General features: G+C 35.5%; 2 protein-coding genes across 2 annotated transcripts; one reads left to right on the forward strand and one right to left on the reverse strand.

The window, feature by feature from the left end:
- Positions 1-4,788: 4,788 nt before the first annotated feature.
- LOC111800258 (oxysterol-binding protein-related protein 1D) lies at positions 4,789-11,337 on the reverse strand. The gene is made up of 8 exons (XM_023683872.1): positions 10,481-11,337; positions 9,664-10,020; positions 9,071-9,158; positions 8,279-8,748; positions 6,639-6,794; positions 6,245-6,553; positions 5,826-6,170; positions 4,789-5,510 (listed from the first exon to the last, which is right to left on the reverse strand). Exons 1-8 carry the CDS (start codon positions 11,006-11,008, stop codon positions 5,334-5,336), a joined length of 2,430 nt encoding a protein of 809 aa, XP_023539640.1. The 5' UTR covers positions 11,009-11,337; the 3' UTR covers positions 4,789-5,333.
- A 5,211-nt stretch (positions 11,338-16,548) lies between these two features.
- On the forward strand, positions 16,549-22,162 carry LOC111807840 (actin-related protein 3). The gene is made up of 9 exons (XM_023693719.1): positions 16,549-17,067; positions 17,243-17,702; positions 18,775-18,921; positions 19,744-19,836; positions 20,025-20,144; positions 20,316-20,426; positions 20,816-20,941; positions 21,071-21,169; positions 21,615-22,162. Exons 1-9 carry the CDS (start codon positions 17,018-17,020, stop codon positions 21,693-21,695), a joined length of 1,287 nt encoding a protein of 428 aa, XP_023549487.1. The 5' UTR covers positions 16,549-17,017; the 3' UTR covers positions 21,696-22,162.
- The last annotated feature ends 1,314 nt before the right edge of the window (positions 22,163-23,476 follow it).

Consider the following 23,476-nt stretch of genomic DNA (forward strand, 5'->3'; position numbering starts at 1 on the left):
GAATGAATTTGTATTATATGGCTATGAATTTTACCGTAGGGTGAAAAAGGATGTTACCTGGGGGAAGACGAAATTTAACCAACCCAAATAGAAAATTAATGTTTTTCTTTTATTTTATTAAACCGTGGAAGATTATTATGGTAATAAACCCTAAAACTTCAAACTCTTATTTAACGTTTAGGGTTTCCTTTGTTGGATGAAAGTCCCACGTTAACTAGTATAGAGAATGATCATAACTTTATAATCAATGAATACTCTCTCCATTCATATAAGACATTTTGGGGAAGCCCAAAACAAACTCATGAGACCTTACGTTTAGGTGGACAATATCATACCATTATGGAGAGTCAATCATCTAACTTTCTTTACTATCTCATTATTCAACATATTTATTTTAAATAACTATTTCAACGTTAAAAATAAATAAATATAATATTTCAGGAAATTATTCATAACATAATATTGTATTAATTACTACTTAATGTTGTAAAATGCTAGTTATGTAACGTGTTTTGTATATTAATTATTAATAGTTGAGATTCAACTAAATATTTATAGTTGGAAATTACCACTATTATTATGTTTATATTTTAATTTTATGATTTTTTTTTTAATTGAAATGTATTTCTTATGCTATATGAAGCTTGGAAGACATTAAATATTAAAAAGATTAGTATGTTGTATTTCTTAATTTTATGTTTATTACAGATTATTTACATAAACTAATAATACTTTTATTTATGCTTTTCAAAACTGGAAAGAAGAAATATTAAATTATTTTCTTCCTAAAAATTTGCACACGATTATAAAAATGTTTCCTGAAGTGAGAAAAGAAAAATAATAAACATATATATTTCTAACCGGAAAAGAAATGTAAACAAAGACAAGGCGACAACAACGGAACAAATGGGCTAAATTAATAAAAAAATTATTTAAATTTGTACCTTTCAACCTCCAAAAATTTTAATAACAATTTTAAATTTTTTTAAAAAATTACTCTTAACGTTAATTTTTTTATGAAGATCTTAATATTTTGTTTTTTGAATTTTTTAAAAAGTACCCTAAACTTTGAAAAGTATTAAAAATACACTTTTTTTAACTTTAAAAAAAAATCATTAACATCCTTAAATTTTTTTAAAAACTTCAAAAATACTCTTAAATCTTTTTAGAAAATAAATAAAATAAAATAATAAAATAAATAATAAAATAAAATACCCGTAGCATTAATATCCTTAAACTTTTAGAAAAAAGTTTAAAATATTTTTATCATCATACCCTAAATCCTAAATATAAAATTTTAGTTCTAGTTCATATATCGACAATAAAGAACTTCTAAAACTTTTATATAAAAGTTGAAAAAGGTATTAATTATACTTTTAAAAATTTATAGGTATTTTTAAACTTGATATTAATAATAAGTATTTTTTAACTTTAAAAAAAAAAAAAAAAAAAAAAAAATCTTTCATCCAAAACTACTTAAAAAAAATAAATTTAAGAGTATTTTTAGGACAAAGTCCAAAGTTCTTAGGAAATGCAACTCTTTACAATGGTATGATATTGTCCACTTTGAGCATAAGCTCTCATGGCTTTGTTTTGGGATTCCCTAAAAAGTCTCACGCCAATTGAGATAGTATTCTTTACCTATAAATTCATGATCATTTCCTAAATTAGCTAACATGGAACTCTCTCCCAACAATCCTCCCCTCAAACAAAGTACACTATAGAGTCTCTCTTGAGGCCTATGGAACCCTCGACAATCCTCCCCTCGAACAAAGTACACTATAGATCTTCTCCAAAGGTTTATGTAGTCCTCGAACAGTTCAGAGGTATTTTTATTAATTTAACCTAATAAAATAATACACTACCAATACATATTTAAATTCAACAATGGCAAGGTGGAAGATTAATTCATGATATTTAAGACGGTAATTGTAATTGATATTTTTGTGTTTTGAGGGATAGTTTTGTGAAGAGTGGTTGGTTGGCATAATGAGGAGAGGAGATTGAAAAGAAGACAAGAGAAATGGATAGGTATTAAAATGGTTTGATGTGTAGTAGCTAAGAACTAGGTTGTGTTCCCCAATAGCGCCACATGATTCATGGGCCACCATCTCATCCACTCGCTTTCTGTTCTGTGTCCAAAGTCCAAACTCCAATCCTTTTGTTTTCTTGGGTTGCAAAAAGTAAGTGAAAGGGATGTCCTGTTTGTGTTAACTTTCTCTGCCTCTGCTTCCTTCCTTTCCCACCAATCCTATGAAGGTAACTGTGTTGTAGTACTAAGCCCTTCAACTTTCAACCACAACAATACTACTCACCACCACCACCACCACTGCTCAAACTATTTCCACTACACAACCCTACTACTACTACTGCTCCTACTATCAACACATATTAATTACTTGTAAGTCTAGGACGAGGCACTTTTGTTTTGTGTTTACTCACAGCCACATCTCTACATTGATCAGAATTTTCAAGACACAAACTGCTACCACACACTCCATTCTTTCACCCCCATCCCTCCCCCCGGCCCTCCCCTGGCCCTCCCCCATCAACAAACAAAAAAAAAAAAAAAAAAAAAAAAAAAAAANGGGAGGGAGTTTCACGTTGGTTAATTTAGAAGATATCATGAGTTTACAAGTAACAAATACATCTCTATGGGTAGAAGGCCTTTTAAGAAAGCTCAAACAATATTTTGTTCAACTAGGTTCCGACTCTAAATGTCAACTAACTCATCAAGCATGAACCCATCTAAACTTTTCATCTACTCTATTTAACATACTTTTCATCTACTCTATTTAACATCTAAAAGGTAAACAATCTTTTGTTCAGCTAAGTTCTGTCTCTAAATGTCAACTAACTCATCAAGCATGAACTCATTTACTCTATTTAACATCTAAAAGGTAGGAAAGTAAAGGGTAACTTCAAAACAACAAAGATTTAAATCTTTTAAAATATAATTTTAATCTATACTTTTGATTCCAATTCTTTTTAGTCGAGGTAATTTTCAATAAATCTTAAATTCCATTTTCAATTGGATTGTCTACTATTTAGGGACACACTTTTCAGTGATTAAAGTAAGATTTATACCTTTGAGCTAGTCCAAACGTAGCACCGGTACGAAGCAATCCCACCAGCAGGTCTGCATTAGCCACTTCCCAAGCAGGTAGAGTGTGAACAGGATGAACAAAGAATACCGGTTTTCTGAGCAATTTTTCAGCACGTCTCCACTTCCCCCGTCCACCACATACCCAAATCTACAAGATTGAAGCGAGAATGTAACAAAGACTAGGCCTAATTCAATTACTATTATATATATTCAAACAGAAACCTAAAGTTTTAGCATGAAAAAGAATACTATTCAACCCTAGCTTTTGCAGGTCTATTTACTCATCGACGCCTTTTATGAATCAAGTCCAGATGGCAGATAGAGTAGTACACAACCAATAAATGCAAGGCTGAAGAAATTATTTACTGTATAAGATGTGAAGATTAAAATGAACTACTCGCTTTCTTGGACGGAAGTGTTCTACCAATTTACAATTCCCCACCCCCAATTTACTTCATTCTTGCCTAGGTCAACAGGAGCGCCAAAATGCTTACTGAACTCAGAAATCAAACGTTTACAATAATCCATCACTATTTGCACTCCAAACAATTGAAAATGCAAAAGAGAGTCGTACTCTGCCATGAGTTGAAACGAATTAAATTGAGGAACAACAAAATTAGTTTAGCCGAAGAGAAAGACGTGTAAGATCACCATTAGTTGTAAGCTTTTCTGAACTCACAATTGTAGTGAATATGATCATGAATCCCGAATCTCAATCTACGATTATGGAAATGCTTGGAAATTGAATGAAGTAGAAAGTGAACCTGCGCGCCATCAGTGAACTTGCGGAATGAAAATTCGTTTCCACTTGCTGCAGCAGCCGTTTTACAGTGAAATAGACGAAGTTTCGTAGCACTGAAGCACTGTCCTCGGTGACCGGAGAAAGAAGCTTGTGAAGGTGCAAACGGAGGGGCCTCGCCATTTTGGGTATGGCTTGCCCCATGCGTTCCCGCCATCAGCATTTTTCTTCGAATTTCTGATGTGCAAATGGATATTCATAAAACTTAAACGAAAAAAAAAAAAAAGTTTAAATATTATTTTTTGTTTTTCATCTTTTATTTATTTTAATCTCTACTTCAAACATAGCAATGCCTATGTATAAAAGGGTTTTCATTCTTATTATTGAAAAATCAATCTTTATTTTTAGAATTACGGTGGACAACATCTACTAACGATGAACTTGAGTCATTATAAATAATATCAGAACTAGATACCAGGTAAGAGATGAAAGTGTGCTAACGAGGACGGCCACCAAGACAGTGTATGTTGTCTCCCAAGGGAGTGGATTGGGACTATTACAAATGGTATCAAAACCATACACAAGACAGTGTGGCACGAGGACGCTTGGCTCTCAAAGCAGTGGATTGTAAGATCCAAATTGATTAGAGTTAGAACAAATCACTCATAATGTTTTTTTAATAATCTAAAACTAATTATGACGATATGAAAATCACATTATAAAGTATAAAATAGAATAATTAAAAACTTATTATTACCTAACAAATGTAGTATTAATCATTTCAAAACTACTCGAAAACATGTCTTAAAAACACTTTAATTCTCACCATTAACAAAATAAATAAATAAATAAACATAAAAGCAAAATCTTGACTAAATTATTTTGCCAGATTCAATAACATTCAAAAGATTCTATAAATTAAAAATAAATAAAAAAATGCTCAGAAATCAACATTGAAAATCATATACAACATTAGTAAAGTGTTAGAAGCATGTGATACACTTCAAGTTTGACATACAAGACAAAATACTCCTTTTTCTAAAATAAAAAATATATATATTTAGCGTGGGACAGAAGACAGACACACCAAACGACATGTCGTAGTGGGGTTACAAGAAGAAGCAATCATGCCTATCTAAACTGCCAACTCAAGGTGGTTTGTGTAAATGGAAGAATGAGCAAATATTTGCAAGCCCAGAAGAAGAAGAAGAAGAAGAAGAAGAAGAAGAAGAAGAAGAAGAAGAAGAAGAAGGGCCAATGGATTCTGAGTTTCTTTTGCCCAGAGCACCAAACTACAAAATATTGAATGTTTCATGCACCTCTCTCTCTGTTACTACTACTACTACTACTACTACTACATGCCAATGCTACCAACAATTTGAGAGGAAGAGCTAATAATGATAATGATAATTACCTATAGCAAAAATTCCCATTTGGAGGAGAGAGCATGGGAAACAATGCAGAATGGAGCAAGAGCAAGTCTTTGGTTTACTCTTCTCCTGAACATGGAGGAACTGGATCACTGGGTTGCCCAAATATATCACCAATTCCTTCCCAACCCCTTTTCTCTCTGGCTTCCCAATAACCACCCAAATAACGGTAGCAACCATCTTCATCCTTCTCAAACCATCTCGGTTGCCATCCTCTCTCCTGCAACTTCCGAGCCTGCATCGCATTCATCAAGCATAACTTTCTTGCTACCATATGCTAAACCTTCTAAACAAGATGCCATGTAATGTAGGAACCTCCTAGAACATGATCAAACTAAATGAGTTTCCTAACTTTTCAGGCTATGAATTGATTAGATGCAATGCATCTCTCTCACAGGATGTGTTTGGTTCATTAACATTCAAGAAAGAGCAAGTTATTCCAAATAGACGTTATATGAATGAAGGGGTAGCAAAAACTTGTAACTTGAATCGATATGAATCAATGTCTGAATCAAAACTCTAAAATGATTGGTTAGTATGGATTAGGTACCTGTCTCTGCAACTGTTCAAGTCTTAACTTCTCTGCGTTTGCCAACTCGTATTCTCCATTTTCCAGATGTCTTTGATCTGGCCTAAGCCTTGAGTCAGTTGGAGGCAGTATATCCATCAACCCTGGTGTGAGTTCATTCAAGGATATTGCAAAGGGAGAGAGATTATATCTTGTTTTAGGCATAGATCTGTTTCTTTCCCACAGCAACACGGCTTCTGTCATCGGGTCATATCCCTTGGGCTTAGTGGTTGGGTCTCCCAACACGTAGTACATTGCTTCATCCCATTTTCCCACCAACAGTGCTACCTTCTCTCCTGTTCTATTGTCTTGCACAAATCCATGGACCTGAGGAATGAATAGAAGCTCTTGAATGAATAGAAGTTATGATAAACAGATCGTATTATTACCACAAAACCTACCTGATGTGGGTTCCGATCTATGATAGATTGTTCCTTGAACTTGAGCTTGCAGGAGTACTTGCCACTGCCTTTGATACGCATGGTGCCATAGTGATCGCAGTAAATTTTTCCTAGAATGATATTGTAAATCGAAGTAGTGACCTTGCTCCACTGGAACGTCTCCCCATCCTCAAACTGTAAAGTAAGGACGCCCACGGGATCAAGCTGAATGGATCTCCCCCAAAACTTACCCTTGAGATTGGAGTCTGCCCAAAATTTCCAGCCTCTTCCCTCACAATGGCAAGCAACAACCATTGGATGGTGACTTACCTGAGGGCAAGGTTGTGATGGTTAGACAATGCCATTATCCTGCATCACAGTACTTATTTTTTCAGGTATGCAAGAGAATCCTTACTTTTTCCGAGAAAAAACGAAGTCCTTTGTCCGGATAGTCAGCTTCGTAGGTTTCTCCAAGTAGAGGGTTAAATGGTTTACATTGTCTACCTTCTGTTGAAGCATAGCCAGAAACGGCAAAAGAAGCAATCTTTAGAATTCTCATCAAATCATTCCCCTGCACAATATGAATCATAATACTGATTAATTTAAGATGAAGATGTTCAGTTCAACGCTATGATAGGTATTGGATTTTCAATATAGACCTATAAGATGAGTACAGGACGTGTGGAACATCCCTGGATAGAGCTCTGCTCCTTACCAAACTTGTTAACCACTTGAAGAGGGCCAACTTTTTTCCAAAAGAGCATTAACATTTCCCTTCTCATCTCAACTTACTTAAAAAAGGCGTATTCTCTCTCTACTAACAAACATCTGCACTCTGACTATTCCTTATCATCCCTCTTAACATACATATTAAAGAATTGTAGATCAAACACACTATAAACCAAGTCAGCAACGAAGAACACCATCACAAAGGTTGCATGATTAATACACATTCACATTATGGTTGTAGAAATCAAAATTTTGACGCCATTTCAGTTTATCATAATTCTCCAGAAAGTACAAGATTAATTTAACTTCCATTGTTAGAGTCCAAAATTTTCTCGCTTTAAGCAATTTTTTCTTTTCAATAACAAACCTTATCTCATTATTCCAATGAATATACAAAGGAGAATTGAAGCCTTTCGAAAAGCCAAGGAAAAAGTTCAATTAGTAGAAAAAAACAAGAAAAGATGAGTAGCTACAAATTGATCATAAAGAGAACACCAAATAGAAGACAAAGTTTTACGTTCTCCCAAGAGGTTTCGCCTGCGCAAGACCCATCTTTTTTAGTCTCTCTTCCTCAATTCTTGTGCTTTCAGCTAACTAAGTTGCTATCTCCAGCTTTACATTTCTCCCGCTCTCCACCCACATCCCTCTCGCTATAAGTCTCACTTTCTATTTCTTGCAATCTGTACCTGTAAGATCCCGCATTGGTCGGAGAGGAGAACGAAACATTCCTTATAAGGATGGGAAAACCTCTCCCTAGTGGACGCGTCTTAAAAACCTTGAGGGAAACCCCGAAAGGAAAAGCCCAAAGAGGACAATATCTGCTAGCGGTGGGCTTGGGCTGTTACAGTACCTCATTCTTTCTTGTCTCTCTTGTTCTTTGTTACTCTTGCTTTGTCTCTCTCGTTTCGGTCTTCCTACATTTTCCAACCTCGGTCTCTCTTTCCTTTTTTACCTGCTTGCCTTCTTTTTTCTCTTGCTTTAGACCTTATCCTCTTTATCATCTCTCTTTCTCCAATGTTCTTTTATATAGAAACAGTTACCTTTCTCTCAAGAGAAGTAAAACATGACAAGAGGAAGTTTGGTCCTTCTAGCCAAATGAGATCACAAAGGAGCTGATATTGCCCTTATTTAACAGTCTCTTCTTACTGAAATTCAAATTTTAAATCATGCATCTCACTCCTCATTAACGTTCATCTTTTTCCTACCATAAATTAAAGCAAGTAAACAAACAAATATACCGTTGACATTCAAAAAAAAAAAAAANACTAATAACAATTGCACTATAAAACTGCTCTCCAGGAAATTGAAGAATAATGAGTGACTGACCTGCTTGCCCCATTCGAACGCTTGATCGACCAAGTAAGAATATTCCAGATCCTCAAAACACTTCTGCAACGAAGACAGTGGCTCATTAAAGTAAACAGGTAGACATACTCCAGATAAGTCCTTCCCAATATTATCTTTGATAATTGACCATAAGCCTACAGGCTTCTCTTTCTCCTTCGGATCTGGAAGGTTGTCTCTTCTTTTGACATATGGATATTTCACCATCCTTATCTGATTTTCGGCTTCACACAGATGATCAGGGAAGTAAGAACCACTATCATATGCACAAGCAATTCCTGAGGATTCTCTACTGCGATAGGAAGCACTTCTCAAAGCTTCTGCAGACAAAAAATCATTGGTATCAAAATACATCCCGTCATCTTCATCTGTTTCAACATCACCTCCATCTTGACTTTCATTTTCTCCATCAAAATCAGATCCGCTTCCCTCCGACAAAACAGAATAGAAATCTGAAACAAGGGAGGAAAATTAGCAACATATCAGACAAGAGAAAGACTCTTTACAAAACTTTGAACCTAAAATGTAATTCTTCATTAGAAAACTCATCGCATATAACACATTTAAAGGAGAGATTTGGAGAACATGAAGAACAAAATCAAGCAATTTCAATTGCTCTTCTGGCTAAAGTAAGAAAAATTATAATTACCAACTCACCATCCATGTTCTTTGGCTCATTTCCATTTCAGAAAAAAGCACACTTCATGGTTTAAGAATGTACTTGTGTTGCTTTTAGGAATATTAGCGGAAAAGATACAGTACAGAGTAACTAACCACTGAATCGTCTGTTCCCTTGTCCACAGCAAGACTCCCGTTCCTTTGTTTCATCCACGACAGTAGTTTCCAGTTCTATTTTCTCTGTCTGTAAAACAAGTTTAACACATTATTTTTCTGAAATAAGCGAAGTTTTCAAAGTCGAATTGCTAGACATTCTTCCAAAACTGTGACAGGGGAATAAAATGGGCATGTGCTTGAGTGGAAATGAATAAGTAGATGCAACAAATTTTGGAGAATGAATGATGCAAACCAGCGAGTATCGAATACATTTTCATGGGCTTATTGAGTATAGAAATTCTGAGAGGTTATCACCAGCTTGGTTACATTCCAGTAGTAATCTTTACTCCATGTAAGTAGGCATCGACAAAGAAAAGTACTTGTTTCTTTTAGTTGCAAGTACACTAAAATAAATAACAGGCTCTTGACCAGTTGACCCTAGTTTAACATTACCACCACATAACTAGTTAGAACATAAATAGGTTTTAACAGCACAATATCAACCTTAACCAAAATATTGGATTGTTCTTCTCCGATGCCAATGCAATGTAGCAAGTAACAGATTAATAGATGAATCTGGTTGGAGGAAATACCTCTAATCGCCTTAATGTATCTAAGAGAGAAACATGCTTATATTGGAGAGCTTTCAACTGATTTTGCATCTCAGAGAGTTCAGAGAGCATAATTGATTCGCAGTCATTGATGACTGTCTCATCAATCCCTTCTTGTGATAGTCGTGAACGAAGCTTCTCTGTCGAAACAACGACCTCCTGGGATGGAAGAAAATCATTGCTGCATAAGACTCTGGGGAAAAGATCTTTGGCAGATAATAAAGCATCAATCCACGCAGCTCTGTTTTCTTTCGTTATGCATCTCAAGTGAAGAGTTTTTGTTCCAGTGAAGATGGAAAGCCTTTTATCATCTGATTTACTAGCACGAACTGAAGAAACCTGCAAAATAGGATATGTTTTGTGTAGCAAATCGCAAAAGGAAGTTGATGAGTAGAAAAATAATGAACAAAAGACAGAGTTCATACAGGAAACTCAATGTTTCTTCCCAGATGAACACTGGATCAAAATAAAACGATTAGCCCTCGAGGGGAGAAACAATATGGCAATTAAAAATTTCCCAAACGGGAAGGCAAGTAAAGTCACAAAGTACTGTAAGAGTTCATTTTCTCATGTTCCTCGAGGATAAATGAAATCTGGGTACAGCTTTAAATTTTTCTTTATGAACAAGAGGGGAAATTTCCAGACACGTTTTCAAAGTAGTGCGAAAAATAAGCCTCATGGGTATCCAATCAATCAAAAGAACCACGAACAAAAAGACTAAAACCGATCCAATTCCATTCCTACATACAAGATACAAGCACACAGTGAATTAAAATTTTCAAAACGAAACAGAACCCACCTTCAAATGAACCTCCCCAAAAGGCTTGCATTGCTTCTTCAACAATCCGAGTCGAGTGGTTCCCCAATTAGCCTTCCTCATATACCTCAAAGAATCCTCTCCGATCACCCTAACATCCTTCTCTCTAGCAGGGCTCATCAGAATCTTATCGGGACCGTGAATCTTATAGTATGAAAGCACCCCATCTTCCAGCACGAACCACCTCGACCTCCAACCTCTCCCATAGTTCACCCACTTGAACAGAATCCCAGCAACGGTGCCACTAACCCCACCATTGGCAGCAAGTCCCTTAGAATCCCGAGCTTCAGTAACCGAGTCTTCCCCTTCATGGTTAACAGAGACAGAAAGCTTATCAGATTCAGTCCCAACCGACGAAACCTGAGCGGAAAAGGTGGGTTTAGAGCCATAGCTCAAAGTCTTAATAGGAGCATCAAGCCCTAAGTGACAGTGAGTGGGGGATTTGGCAACAACCGGATTAGCCCGGTCCCGATCAATAGAAACCGGAGCAATGCAGCAAAGAGGATTCATCTCAAGGCAACACCAACCGAGAAAGTAGAGAAAACCCAACACAGGACATGGATCAGGAAGACATAAAAGCAAAGAAAGGAAAGAAACAATCCGGGGGCGATCCCAGAGAGAGGAGAAATGAATGTGGGAGGCGATGGAAGGATGAAGGGCGTGGGAAAGCGAGAGGATTCAGAAATGACATACAGAAGAAGACGAGTGGATTGGAGTAGAGGAGAAGTAGAGATCTCGTCAAGAAGGAGTAATGGAGGGAAGAGGGAGAGGCAGAGGAAGAGGGAGAGGTGGGTCTTCAAACCAAAAGGCAAGGCGAGAGAGAGAGTGGGCAGTAACACACTCTACTTGGCTTTGTAACTCATGCCTTGCCTCTTGGGCTCCACCGCTCATTGGAATCCTATGGATTACAGCCTCTCTTCCCCTTCCCTAAACCACCCCCCGCCGCCCAGGTGGAGCCAACATACAGCCAAAAAAAGATTTACCACCATCAATATATTTTTTTTTTTTTCATATTTTTCTACCTCCGTGGCTACGAGCTTACAAAATAAGAGAGTTCATATGACCTGTGACCGGATAATTAAAACGACTTAGATTATAAGACCCAAACTATAAAAGTTGATCTGTTTGGATTATGTTAAAATTTCTGAAAATTAATAAATTCTGTTAAGTTGGTCAGAGGCTCCTCAAATCTGTCTCTATCCTGTTTTTAAAAAAAATTAAAAATATGTAAGTGTATCTTGTGACCCGTGAATGTTTGATGTTTAAATTTTGTGATATTTTAGTTATTAATGTAATTTGTAGGGTAGATAAGTAGATTTTTTAAAAAATAAATTAAAAAATAAAACTCTACAACTCAACCTAAAAAAGAAAGAGTCAGTCTAAAAAAAATTTCATTTCAACTCAACCCGATATACACTGCTTCAGAATGTTGAATTAGAATATAAATTTTATGAATTAAAAGAGTTAATGTTGATACAAGCACTATTAAGTAGATAAAACATTCCTGTTTTGCGAGATGTCAGATTAATATCTAACTCTACGCAATTAAACAAAACACAATAAACTTATAATGATCTTTCGACCATAAACGCTAGTTCACCTAACTTTCTTTAAAATATATTTTAATGTGTCATTAATATTCAAGATCTAGAGTTAAAAATTTAAGGGCATTTAAAATAAAATTAAGTAATTATTATTTTTTTAAAACATAACTAATGACGGTGGAAATATTTGATTGGACACTATCAGCCTAAGGTATTGTCTAATTAATTAAATAAAAAATGGTAATTATTTTCGATTTTATTGCAAAAATAATTTAAATTTTATACTTTATTCTTAAAGTAAAAAATTTCGAATATCTAACATTTTAGGTAAGAGAGTTAGAGGTGCTCGTATGATCGAATGACTCGAACAACCCGACTATCTACTCTAAACTATAAGAGTTCGAGTTAAATTTTTTAAAAAACCATTTAAAAATAATAATAATTTTAAAATAATTCGTGGATATAATACAATTTAATTTATTATTTGCGTGGCCATATGGATAATATAATAATAAATGATATGGCAAAGATAATCAATTAGTTTTTTTTTTTTTTTAAATAAAAAAGAGTTTTGTATTTATTTATTTTTTTTTTCTTTTTTAAGTCTCTTGTGTTGCATAAGAATTTCCGTGCCCAAGCGAAGGATCGGTGCTTCCTTTATTCAGTTGATTTATGATAGCAACGTTTGATTCCCAGGCAATGTCAGAAGGGTGAAATGGTAATTTAGCGGCCTCTGTTGAAACTATTTTTTTTNTTTTTTTTTTTTTTTAAATAAAAAAGAGTTTTGTATTTATTTATTTTTTTTTTCTTTTTTAAGTCTCTTGTGTTGCATAAGAATTTCCGTGCCCAAGCGAAGGATCGGTGCTTCCTTTATTCAGTTGATTTATGATAGCAACGTTTGATTCCCAGGCAATGTCAGAAGGGTGAAATGGTAATTTAGCGGCCTCTGTTGAAACTATTTTTTTTATTTTTAAATAATTTTTTTTCTAAAAAAAATTGAACACTTGTTTTTGTAAGTCGCTTTTACTTTATAATTTACTTTTTCAGAGAATAATAGTTATTTTGTTCTCTGAAAATAATAATTATTAAAATAAAATAAAATAAAAATATAGTGAAAATATGGTACCCTTTTTCGGAAAATTTAATATACTCGGGAAGCATGAATAATACTTATATTAGTTAAAATCAAGGTCCAACATTAAATAATTATTAAAACTTTCTTGTATAAATATAGAATATTTTTAATTATGAATATTGCTTTATTTGTTTTGTAACTTACTTTATTTTGAAAACTAAACTAAATCTTCTTTTTTTTTTTTTTTTTTTTTTATTGTTGTTATGCTGATTCTCGAGATGATTATTTTAATATTATTTGTTTTTGTTCATATGTTTGTTCGGATATCACTCGTTATAAGATTGCTCTTTACCAAGTGTTACGGTTGTACATCTTCTATTGTGCAGAGTCGTGATCTTGGCATGCTTGTGACAAACTTTAAGGAGAAATTCAAGTCTCATTCACATTTTTTGTCCGATTTTGTGGCTTAGTTGGACTGTCGACGAGGTTTGTCTTCATCAATTGAACACAGCTCGTGCAAAATCCAAGTTTGTTCGGCCACAAACGTCGTTCGTGTATGCATGTTCAATTGTGTGTGATCCAATCACGTCGCATCTCATTGTCATCTCGGTTCCCAACAACATGATCCATGCATCGTGATGTCGTCCCATATCTTGAGACACACATTAGTCATCTTGACTTTCTCAGACACTGTTTTCAACGTATTTTTCGCTCACGTTTTCCAAAATATTTCTCTTAAACGACTAGAGGTTTCAGCATACATTGATGTTATCTACGAAATCTAAATTTCTCAAGGCTAACTTGTTCATTGGGTTAGAACAAGTATCGTACAATTGTTAGCCCTCTGTCGCAAGAGTGCGATTGTGGCACCAAGCATGCTTGAGCTTTAAGATTTAGTGATCGAGTGACGAAATCAAGAAGAAGCACCTTGCTAGTAACTATCAATTTTTTTTTTTTTCTTAACCATAATTTTATATCTATATAATCACTCTTATTTAAATGTGATACCAGTTCATTCATATACTCCTATTGTACTCGAGCATCTCACTTATATATATATTTATTTATTNATTGTTGTTATGCTGATTCTCGAGATGATTATTTTAATATTATTTGTTTTTGTTCATATGTTTGTTCGGATATCACTCGTTATAAGATTGCTCTTTACCAAGTGTTACGGTTGTACATCTTCTATTGTGCAGAGTCGTGATCTTGGCATGCTTGTGACAAACTTTAAGGAGAAATTCAAGTCTCATTCACATTTTTTGTCCGATTTTGTGGCTTAGTTGGACTGTCGACGAGGTTTGTCTTCATCAATTGAACACAGCTCGTGCAAAATCCAAGTTTGTTCGGCCACAAACGTCGTTCGTGTATGCATGTTCAATTGTGTGTGATCCAATCACGTCGCATCTCATTGTCATCTCGGTTCCCAACAACATGATCCATGCATCGTGATGTCGTCCCATATCTTGAGACACACATTAGTCATCTTGACTTTCTCAGACACTGTTTTCAACGTATTTTTCGCTCACGTTTTCCAAAATATTTCTCTTAAACGACTAGAGGTTTCAGCATACATTGATGTTATCTACGAAATCTAAATTTCTCAAGGCTAACTTGTTCATTGGGTTAGAACAAGTATCGTACAATTGTTAGCCCTCTGTCGCAAGAGTGCGATTGTGGCACCAAGCATGCTTGAGCTTTAAGATTTAGTGATCGAGTGACGAAATCAAGAAGAAGCACCTTGCTAGTAACTATCAATTTTTTTTTTTTTCTTAACCATAATTTTATATCTATATAATCACTCTTATTTAAATGTGATACCAGTTCATTCATATACTCCTATTGTACTCGAGCATCTCACTTATATATATATTTATTTATTTATTTATTTATGTATGTATATATGTGGGGGTTAATCATTTAAATGTTGACTCACTCAATATGGAAAAATTGTGAAAAGACGGCCACCAATTTCATTCATAATAATAATAATAATAATACCCCGCTCACTCCCTTGTGAAAAAATACCCATCCTCTAGCAACCACGACCAAGACTTCCTTATTTTTAGGCGACGCCTAAGCCTTTGCATTTCTTTCGTCAGTCTATTATCTGGGGTACCTCAGTTACTAGTAAGGCTTCATAGTCATTATACAAGAGAATGTGACTCCTCCCTATATTACGATGTGAGGGACCATGGACCCAAGAGGGCCTCAAGAGGGCCTCCCCTTTATCCTAACAACCTTCTGATTCGTAACAAGAGCTCTCCGCCTCAGGACCTACACCAAAGGCTCCTCGTAAGGATATTTAATAATAAATTATAGTTTACCATATATATTATATTTGATATTTTATTATAAGGCAAATATTAGATATTTGCATTATTACCATAGGTATCTTTCCATTTATTGTTATTTCCATTTATTGTTATTTCCATTTATTACTATTTCCATATCCTTGTAATTTATTTGATTATAAATAAGATAACTTTCACACCATTTAGGTGTGGTGGATTAATCAAACATTCACACTTATTCTTTGAATACAACCTCAAAAATAATATTTCATAAATGAAAAATGAAATAAAAAAAGATGTTCATAGCATGAAAATGATGCTACAAAAGTTTGCATCATATTTATAGGCTAATTTTAGTACGTTATTTATGTACTTTTAATTAGAGGGACCGTTTAACAAAATTGTAACCAACAATTTAAAGGATGGATACCAATTAATTAAACGCATTTATTTCAACTTATAATTTCGTCTCTAATAATTAAATGCTATTTTTTTAAAGCTTTAATGTGAAAAGCACCCCTACACTTCTTGGCAAACGAACCATGGGCCCTACTTATTTAATCCTTAAATATTTTAAAATAAATACTTACAATCATATTTAAATTTATAATTAAAAAAAAAACATTATTAAGATTTAAATTATCTTATTAGATCGAATATATAAAGATAAAAATAACATACACGACTTCATAACACAAATGCTCTTTTTACTATATTTTTTAAATTTATTTTACGAAAATAACATCTTCATAATTTTAAATGAATAATAAAATTCAACTAAAATATATGATTATTTAACTTTAATTACAAATTTGATCACAAGTAGCATGCTTAATTATTGCTTTTATGATTTATTATTGCAAATTATTAAAAAAAAAAAATAGAAAACTAAATGGTATTTGTGAAAAGAATATAATTTCAGATTTTACATAAAAAAAAAGAAAAGAAAAAGAAAAAGAAAACATGGGCGGAATCCTGTTGTGTAGTGGAAAGAGGGCGATTGGGCCGGTGGATCTCGGGGTCTTGACTTTGGGTGGGCCCAGAAGGAGAAGGATGGGATCGGACGGCTGTGGGAGGTGGATTTGGGGGTGGAAAATGGAGGGATGGGATGGCATATATAGTTTCTGACAGAATCGTCCGCTACCAAAAAGCAAAAGCCCCAACCCCGAAACCCACAGCGGTCGCCCAAGTGATTGCGTGTTTGTTTGATTGCGAAGAAAAGCATCGGCGACGGGCACGCAAGCTCCTATGCAGAGATGATTATGGAGTTTGTTGGAGTTTCACGATTCGCTAATTCCCCTTATTGTTCTTAGATAGAGATTAGAAATGGAAATGGCTGGTGCTTTTATGGATTACAAGTTATCAAGCTGTGCGTTGAGTCGTTGCTTTCGCTTGCGATCCAAGTCTGCAACTTCTCCCTCAAACTCCTCCTCCTCATCCTCTTCTTATCTTCTTCAATCGCGCTTTTCCGAGCGCCTTTGATGACCATGATCCTCTGTCTTCGACCTTATTCCGGATCTCAGTTGCAGGTCCACTCCCACAATCAGAATCTCGATATCATCCTCAACAACAACGACCATCCGCAATATTCTACTTTTTCCGCATGGACCCCGCTGCCTCTCGCCCCGCTGTAGTAATCGACAACGGCACCGGGTATTCTTTACCATTCTATTTATGAGTCCGCTTGGCGGGGGGGCTATTACAATTTGAATTTTGATTCTCAGTTTCATTTTTTGTCGGTGTTTGTTGACAACCGTCTGTTTGATCGAGCTCTTATCGAAAGCTGTTTTGACTTTTTGTTTTTTTTTTTCTAATTGTTTCGTTTCAGATATACTAAAATGGGATACGCCGGCAATGTAGAGCCGTGTTTTATTGTTCCTAGTGTAGTTGCAGTTAACGAATCGTTCTTAAACCAATCGAAAAACTCGTCAAAAGCAAATTGGCTTGCGCAGCATAATGCTGGTGTAATGGCAGATCTTGATTTCTTCATTGGAGATGAGGCGCTTACGAAGTCGAGATCTAGTAGTACTTATAATCTTAGCTATCCAATTCGAAAGGGTCAGGTTTACAATTGGGATGCCATGGAGCGGTTCTGGCAGCAGTGTATATTCAATTATCTGCGGTGTGATCCGGAGGATCATTATTTTCTTTTGACTGAGAGCCCCCTTACGGCACCCGAGAGTCGGGAGTATACGGGTGAAATTATGTTCGAGACGTTTAACGTTCCGGGGCTCTATATTGCTGTCAATTCCGTGCTCGCTCTTGCCGCTGGTTATACTACATCTAAGGTTGGTTTGTTATTTGAAGGCTGTTCTAAATCTTAATGAATACAGTTTCATAGGACTGGAAAATATAGTTCTTGATTTACGAGGATTAAAAGCACAAATCATGCAGCTCTCAAGTTTAGTAGAAAAAAAGCCCAGAAAGCAGTTACTACCCTTTTGAGGCTAAGTTTGAGTGGTTTTACAATCCATCAAACATTTGGATGATTATAATTGGCAATTGTCTATTTCTTCATTCATTTACAGCACCTTGTTGATTTGGTAAAGCTGAACCATCCTGTCCCTAAAATAAAAGCTAGCATCCCTTTATCTTCTTTTAGTGTGGACTTGTATTTCTTCTTACTTTTGTCCTTGTCAACATGCACAGACACACGAGTATACTTTACTATCATTACCTTGAAATACAGTGCCAAAATGCAGTACCCAAAAGAGTAGATTTGTGCCAATCACAACCGAACAACTTCATAATTCGTTAGCTTTCAAATGCGTTTAATGTCCAGATTAAACCAGATAATCCAATGTCAAAGCACCCTTGTTGCAGAAATGTTTTAGTATTGGCTATGATCAGATTTGTAATAAAAACATCAGTAATTCTTGATGAGTTGGAGAAGTATTGAAACCTCCATATCATCGGAAGTTGGATTCTTCTTGTTAGGTAACAGAATTTTGAAGAGAGTTTTGCTTCCTTCGTTCAGTAATATATACTCTCTCATCTTCTTGTGTTATGGAACATGCTGGCTGGTTTTTGGGTATTGCAATCAGTCAGGTTTAGAATGCACTTTCTCTGATGATTAAACTTTCATATAATGTCATGCCCAAAAAACGATAGTAATAACTAAACCACGTAACAATTAAAGAAGGAAATGGCAGAATCTGTTCACAAATCACTCCACATGTGTTTGAAGATCCATTGTTTCTGTTTCCATGTATTTATTTCTGTTGTCATGTATTTTAAAGAAATCAGCATAGTTGTGCATCATTTTTCTCCTTGCAAATATTATTTTATGTGTCTTTTTATTTCTTGATAATGAATTCTTGTTATTCTTTTGCTCATGAATTGACAAGTAGCTTGTCTTAGTGTGAGATGACAGGAGTTGTAGTGGACATTGGAGATGGGGCTGCTCATGTTGTGCCTGTTGCAGATGGCTACGTTATTGGAAGCAGCATTAAGTCGGTTCCCATTGCTGGCAAAGATGTGACGCTATTTGTCCAGCAGCTCATGAAGGTAGGTTGTCTTTCACTAGTCCTCTTATTCTTCTTTTCTGGTTGAAGAATTATTTTGGTTGTTTGGAGGGTCTAATGCAATGCTAATACCTAATAGATTTATCGTTGTGACCAGCTGTTTGTTACTGGAAAGTTCTAAGAATATGGAACTATGTGGAGGATTATCTCTCGTTATGCTTTTCATTATTTGATCCTTAAATTTGTCTCTGTTGACCAATCATCCTATACTATTTATGTGTTATTCTTTTCTTGTTCGACATCCATCTTATTGGAGATTCTGAGGGAATTTTTTTGATAGTGGTAGTGATGCTCCAATATCTATGATAGCCTGCTGCATTAAGTTGCCAAGTTTCCTTGTTTAGTTAATTCTTCCTTATGAAGAAACTTGATCAAGTGGCCCTGTCTTTGGTTCTAATGAAGTAGTGGCCTATATAAATAGAACTTTCTGGGTAAAATGAGATAATAGGTATTGTTCTGTAATTCTACTTCATTTTTTAATAGATGTTGTGCAATATTGTTATTGAAGATGCCAATGTGAGCATAGCTCAATGGTTAGGTTATGTCTACTTCATCTAAGAGTTTGTAGGTTCAAATTTCCAACACGTCATGTGATGTAATATTTTCAAAAGAATATTGTTTTTGAAGTTCAATTTTTGTGTACATTAACTTCTTATCTTTGTTGTTCTGGATATGTTGATATCCAAAGCTACTGAATTGAGGATATAAGAATGTTTTAATTTTTTTCCATTAATGTTAATTTATAGAATGAGCTGTTGCCTATTAACGAGCTCACAAACTTGCAATTTACCATTGCTTCATTTAGGAAAGAGGAGAGAATGTACCACCTGAGGACTCTTTTGAAGTGGCCCGAAAAGTGAAGGAAATGTATTGCTATACCTGTTCTGACATTGTCAAGGTTGGAACTTTACTGTACTTGTTTGATAAGTCTTGGCAGAAATGAGCACATATTTAAGATTTATGTCAATCACAACTTTGTTGAAAGTAGATAGACTTCTCAGCCTATTCTGTTATAGTTTTGGTTACCTTGTCATTGTTTCTCTGCACCGATAATTGGTGAGGTAGTATGTGTATTGTTGATTTCAGGAGTTCAATAAGCATGATAGGGAGCCAGGCAAGTATATAAAGCACTGGAAGGGAATTAAACCCAAGACTGGCGCACCATATTCCTGTGATATTGGCTATGAACGATTTCTTGGTCCTGAGGTTTGCTTTTAGCTTATTTCATCATGATGGATTTCATTGTAGATATGTTAATTGCATGCTTGAGTTCGGCTAGGATGAATAGAGAATTAATGTTATCCCATTGTTCACTTCGCAATTGTAGTTCATGTCACCGTATTGCTGAACTGTTTTGGCAATGTTGATGATCTGCAGGTATTTTTCAATCCTGAAATTTATAGCAGCGACTTTACCACTCCATTGCCTGTTGTAATAGACAGGTGTATTCAGTCTGCACCAATTGATACCAGAAGAGCGTTGTACAAGGTGAAGTATTCTTGAAAAACTGTCGAGCTTGATTATGATGAAACAATCAATCCGAAGATGATAGTTTTTTCAGCTTAGGAAATTTATTGAATGTCTTTTACCTTGTTTGTGTGCATTTGGCTCAGGTTCCACATGTGGTTACATTTTTGGTAGATATATTGAACCTTCCCTTTTGCCCTTCTGTCTTCTGCCATTCTTTAATTATCAGATTTTCTTCAAGTTCAGTTTTCCCTTTTCCTTTTCTTTTTTGGTTTGGGGGAGGGGGGAGGGGGGAGGGATCGATTTGAATTGCCTAGACATATATAATGATCGTTTTCCATTGTATTACTCATTCTTCTTCTTTACAAAATCCTACTTCTCATATTAATTAGATCTGTTGCTTACCTTAGAACATAGTACTATCTGGAGGTTCAACAATGTTCAAGGACTTCCATAGGAGGTTACAAAGAGACTTGAAGAAGATCGTGGATGCCCGAATCCTTGCTTCTGAAGCTAGAATAGGAGGAGAAATAAAAGTGAGAATTGTTATATAACCTTTTTGTTCCCCTTTTTTAAAAAAGAAACCGATTATAGTATTATATAGGTCTTTTTACTACCGGACAAATTACTTTCCGATTAGTTTATAATTTCCTTGCCTTTTTCAGTCGCATCCAGTGGAAGTCAATGTTGTTAGCCATCCCATCCAGAGATTTGCCGTCTGGTTTGGTGGCTCTGTTCTTGCGTCAACTCCCGAGTTTTTTGTGGTATGTATGCTATATATCTTCTTCATATGCCAATTACAATCCCTTTCGGGAAGGAAAAACATGATAGCTTGTTAGGTGTTTTTCTTGTGTGGTGGGTTGGGGAAGAGGACGATCAAGCATTTCTAAAAGAGGGAAAAATGAGTCTCCAAGGTCTTGCTCATTACTTAACGAGTATGTCCATTTGAGCAGCTTGTCGGATATGGTTTTTCTTACACATGAGAGCTCCCCAAGTGTTTGCAGAGTGATTCACGGGGAGATTATCGAAATTTTTTCATTTTTCAATGTGCTTGGAGAGCCTATTCACGATCGAATACTATTTGATCCTTGCATAATGTCTCCTAAGAACAATCTGCCAAATACAGCCCAACATGCCCAGTGCAAGAATAATAGCTAAGTTCACGAGTTTCTTTAATCAACGAACATATATTGTTTTGTTTGGATGCAGGCTTGTCATACAAAAGCAGAATATGAGGAGTATGGTGCAAGCATATGCCGCACAAATCCTGTTTTCAAAGGAATGTACTGATGCAAAAGATCCTTGAGCTTTTTGGCCTTTGGATAGTATAGTCCCTGACTTATGTTGTGGATCAGATGCTTTGCTGTTTCCCCCTTAACATGCACCTCGATTCGGTTCCATGCTGTGCAGGCTTTCATAGATGTACATGGGTGGTGTAAAATATGATCATTTTCTGTATAATTTGTACGAAATGTGGTTCATTACTTCAATTCTTTCATTGGGGGCCAGGTTTTCTAAAATTAGCAATTGGTCCAAATTTAGCATTCTCATGTAGATGGGCGTTGAGGAATCCTATAAAAATCAGCATTCCAGTGAATTTTAGACGAGAGCTGAATTGCATGTTTTTTTGGCGTTCAGCTTAGGTGAAAGTTTCAAAAAGAGGTTTATTTTCTTGTGTGTGTGACAATGTCTTATGATCGATTACGACCAAAAACTTTAAACATTTGGAATGCTTAATAATCCGCAATCTTTAGTCACTATGCTTTACATCCAATATTATTTGTTTTTATTTTCCTTTACAAGGTGTTATTTGAGATTTACTTACCACTAATGATATATCAATGTATACCCATCCATATAACTTTGAGTTGTATCCTTTCAAATTTATCTAGTACCCATTTAAATTCTTAAAATATTTGAGGTAAATCAATTTAATATTTTCGGAGATTTATAACTAGTCTTACTCTATTCAATTCTACACTACACAAGTATGATAGAGAAAGATCGAGAATGTTCAGAAAAACCTGTAGATTTATCAACATCAAGTTAGGTAAAAAATCAAATTTTTTTGTTGGCGATTGGAGACGGAGTAAAAGAGTGATAGAGAGGCTCAAAGATGTTTGAGGTGTCTCGACGATAAAATTGACTGAGTGATTCTCGATAAGCGTGTCCAAGCGAGCAGTGAAAATTGATGATGTCTCAAAACTTGGGATGACGACATAAAGCCTGGACCGTGGTGTTGAGAATCATGATGACGAGATGAGATGCATCATTGCATTCAAAGGATCTTGGCATATAATAGAGACAAGTGTGCTAGAGTTACAACAGAACATCTACGCACGGGTGATGTGTGTGGTTGGACAAGCTTAGTTTCCGTATGAGTTGTGTTTGATTGATGGAGAAGAACCTCATCTAAGGTTCGATGAAAATAGAAATGAGGCTTTAGTTCCCCTTCGGGTTTGTTATGTGCGTGTCAAGATCATGATGCCACACAGTGTGAAAAGTACGACTGTAATAGTTTGCATCAAAGCCACACATTGTATGTCTGGTCGAACAAGAATGTCAAAAAACTAATCAGATGGGTGTAATGAAGACTTCACAAATGCGTCACGAGTGCTAGATTGGGCTGGACAGTTGTATTATTCAGAATCATGAATAACTTTATGAGTCGAAGCCAGAGTCCTTGTGGTTGAGAAGAGCCTTACTTGTCTTGATGCACGAACTAAGCTCGGGATTTGGAGTTCTTAATGGGTAATAAATAATTAGAAGGTGTACTATATAGAGTGCTTTCGAAGGAGTCATTTCCATCCGAGAATAATGTTCATGGATGCAAGCAAAGAAATCGGAGGCCAAGTGGAACATGTGCCGATTAAGTGCTAGATTGAGCATAATGTAAGTCCATATAGGAGGACGATGTTTTTATAGATGAGGTAGCTGAGTTAAGTGGGGGAGAATCCAAGAGGGTTGCTAAACTCGTGTGCTCCAAGAAGTGATCACACATCTATTCCTTAAACCTTCACCTCATGCCTAGGGTGGGGGGCTTCAAAAGAGTTGTTGAGACCAACATTAAT

The sequence above is a fragment of the Cucurbita pepo genome, chromosome LG01 (genome assembly GCF_002806865.2).
Source record: "Cucurbita pepo subsp. pepo cultivar mu-cu-16 chromosome LG01, ASM280686v2, whole genome shotgun sequence".
In the NCBI taxonomy this organism is placed as follows: Eukaryota; Viridiplantae; Streptophyta; class Magnoliopsida; order Cucurbitales; family Cucurbitaceae; genus Cucurbita; species Cucurbita pepo.

Coding starts and splice junctions, on each gene's coding strand:
- LOC111800258 (XM_023683872.1), bottom strand. CDS start 11,008: ATGAATCCTCTTTGCTGCATTGCTCCGGTTTCTATTGATCGGGACCGG. Junction 8,749..9,070: donor AGGGAACAGACGATTCAGTG/GTTAGTTACTCT, acceptor CCCTTGTTTCAG/ATTTCTATTCTGTTTTGTCG. Junction 6,171..6,244: donor TAGATCGGAACCCACATCAG/GTAGGTTTTGTG, acceptor TTCATTCCTCAG/GTCCATGGATTTGTGCAAGA.
- LOC111807840 (XM_023693719.1), top strand. CDS start 17,018: ATGGACCCCGCTGCCTCTCGCCCCGCTGTAGTAATCGACAACGGCACC. Junction 19,837..20,024: donor CCTGTTCTGACATTGTCAAG/GTTGGAACTTTA, acceptor TGTTGATTTCAG/GAGTTCAATAAGCATGATAG. Junction 20,145..20,315: donor AACGATTTCTTGGTCCTGAG/GTTTGCTTTTAG, acceptor GATGATCTGCAG/GTATTTTTCAATCCTGAAAT.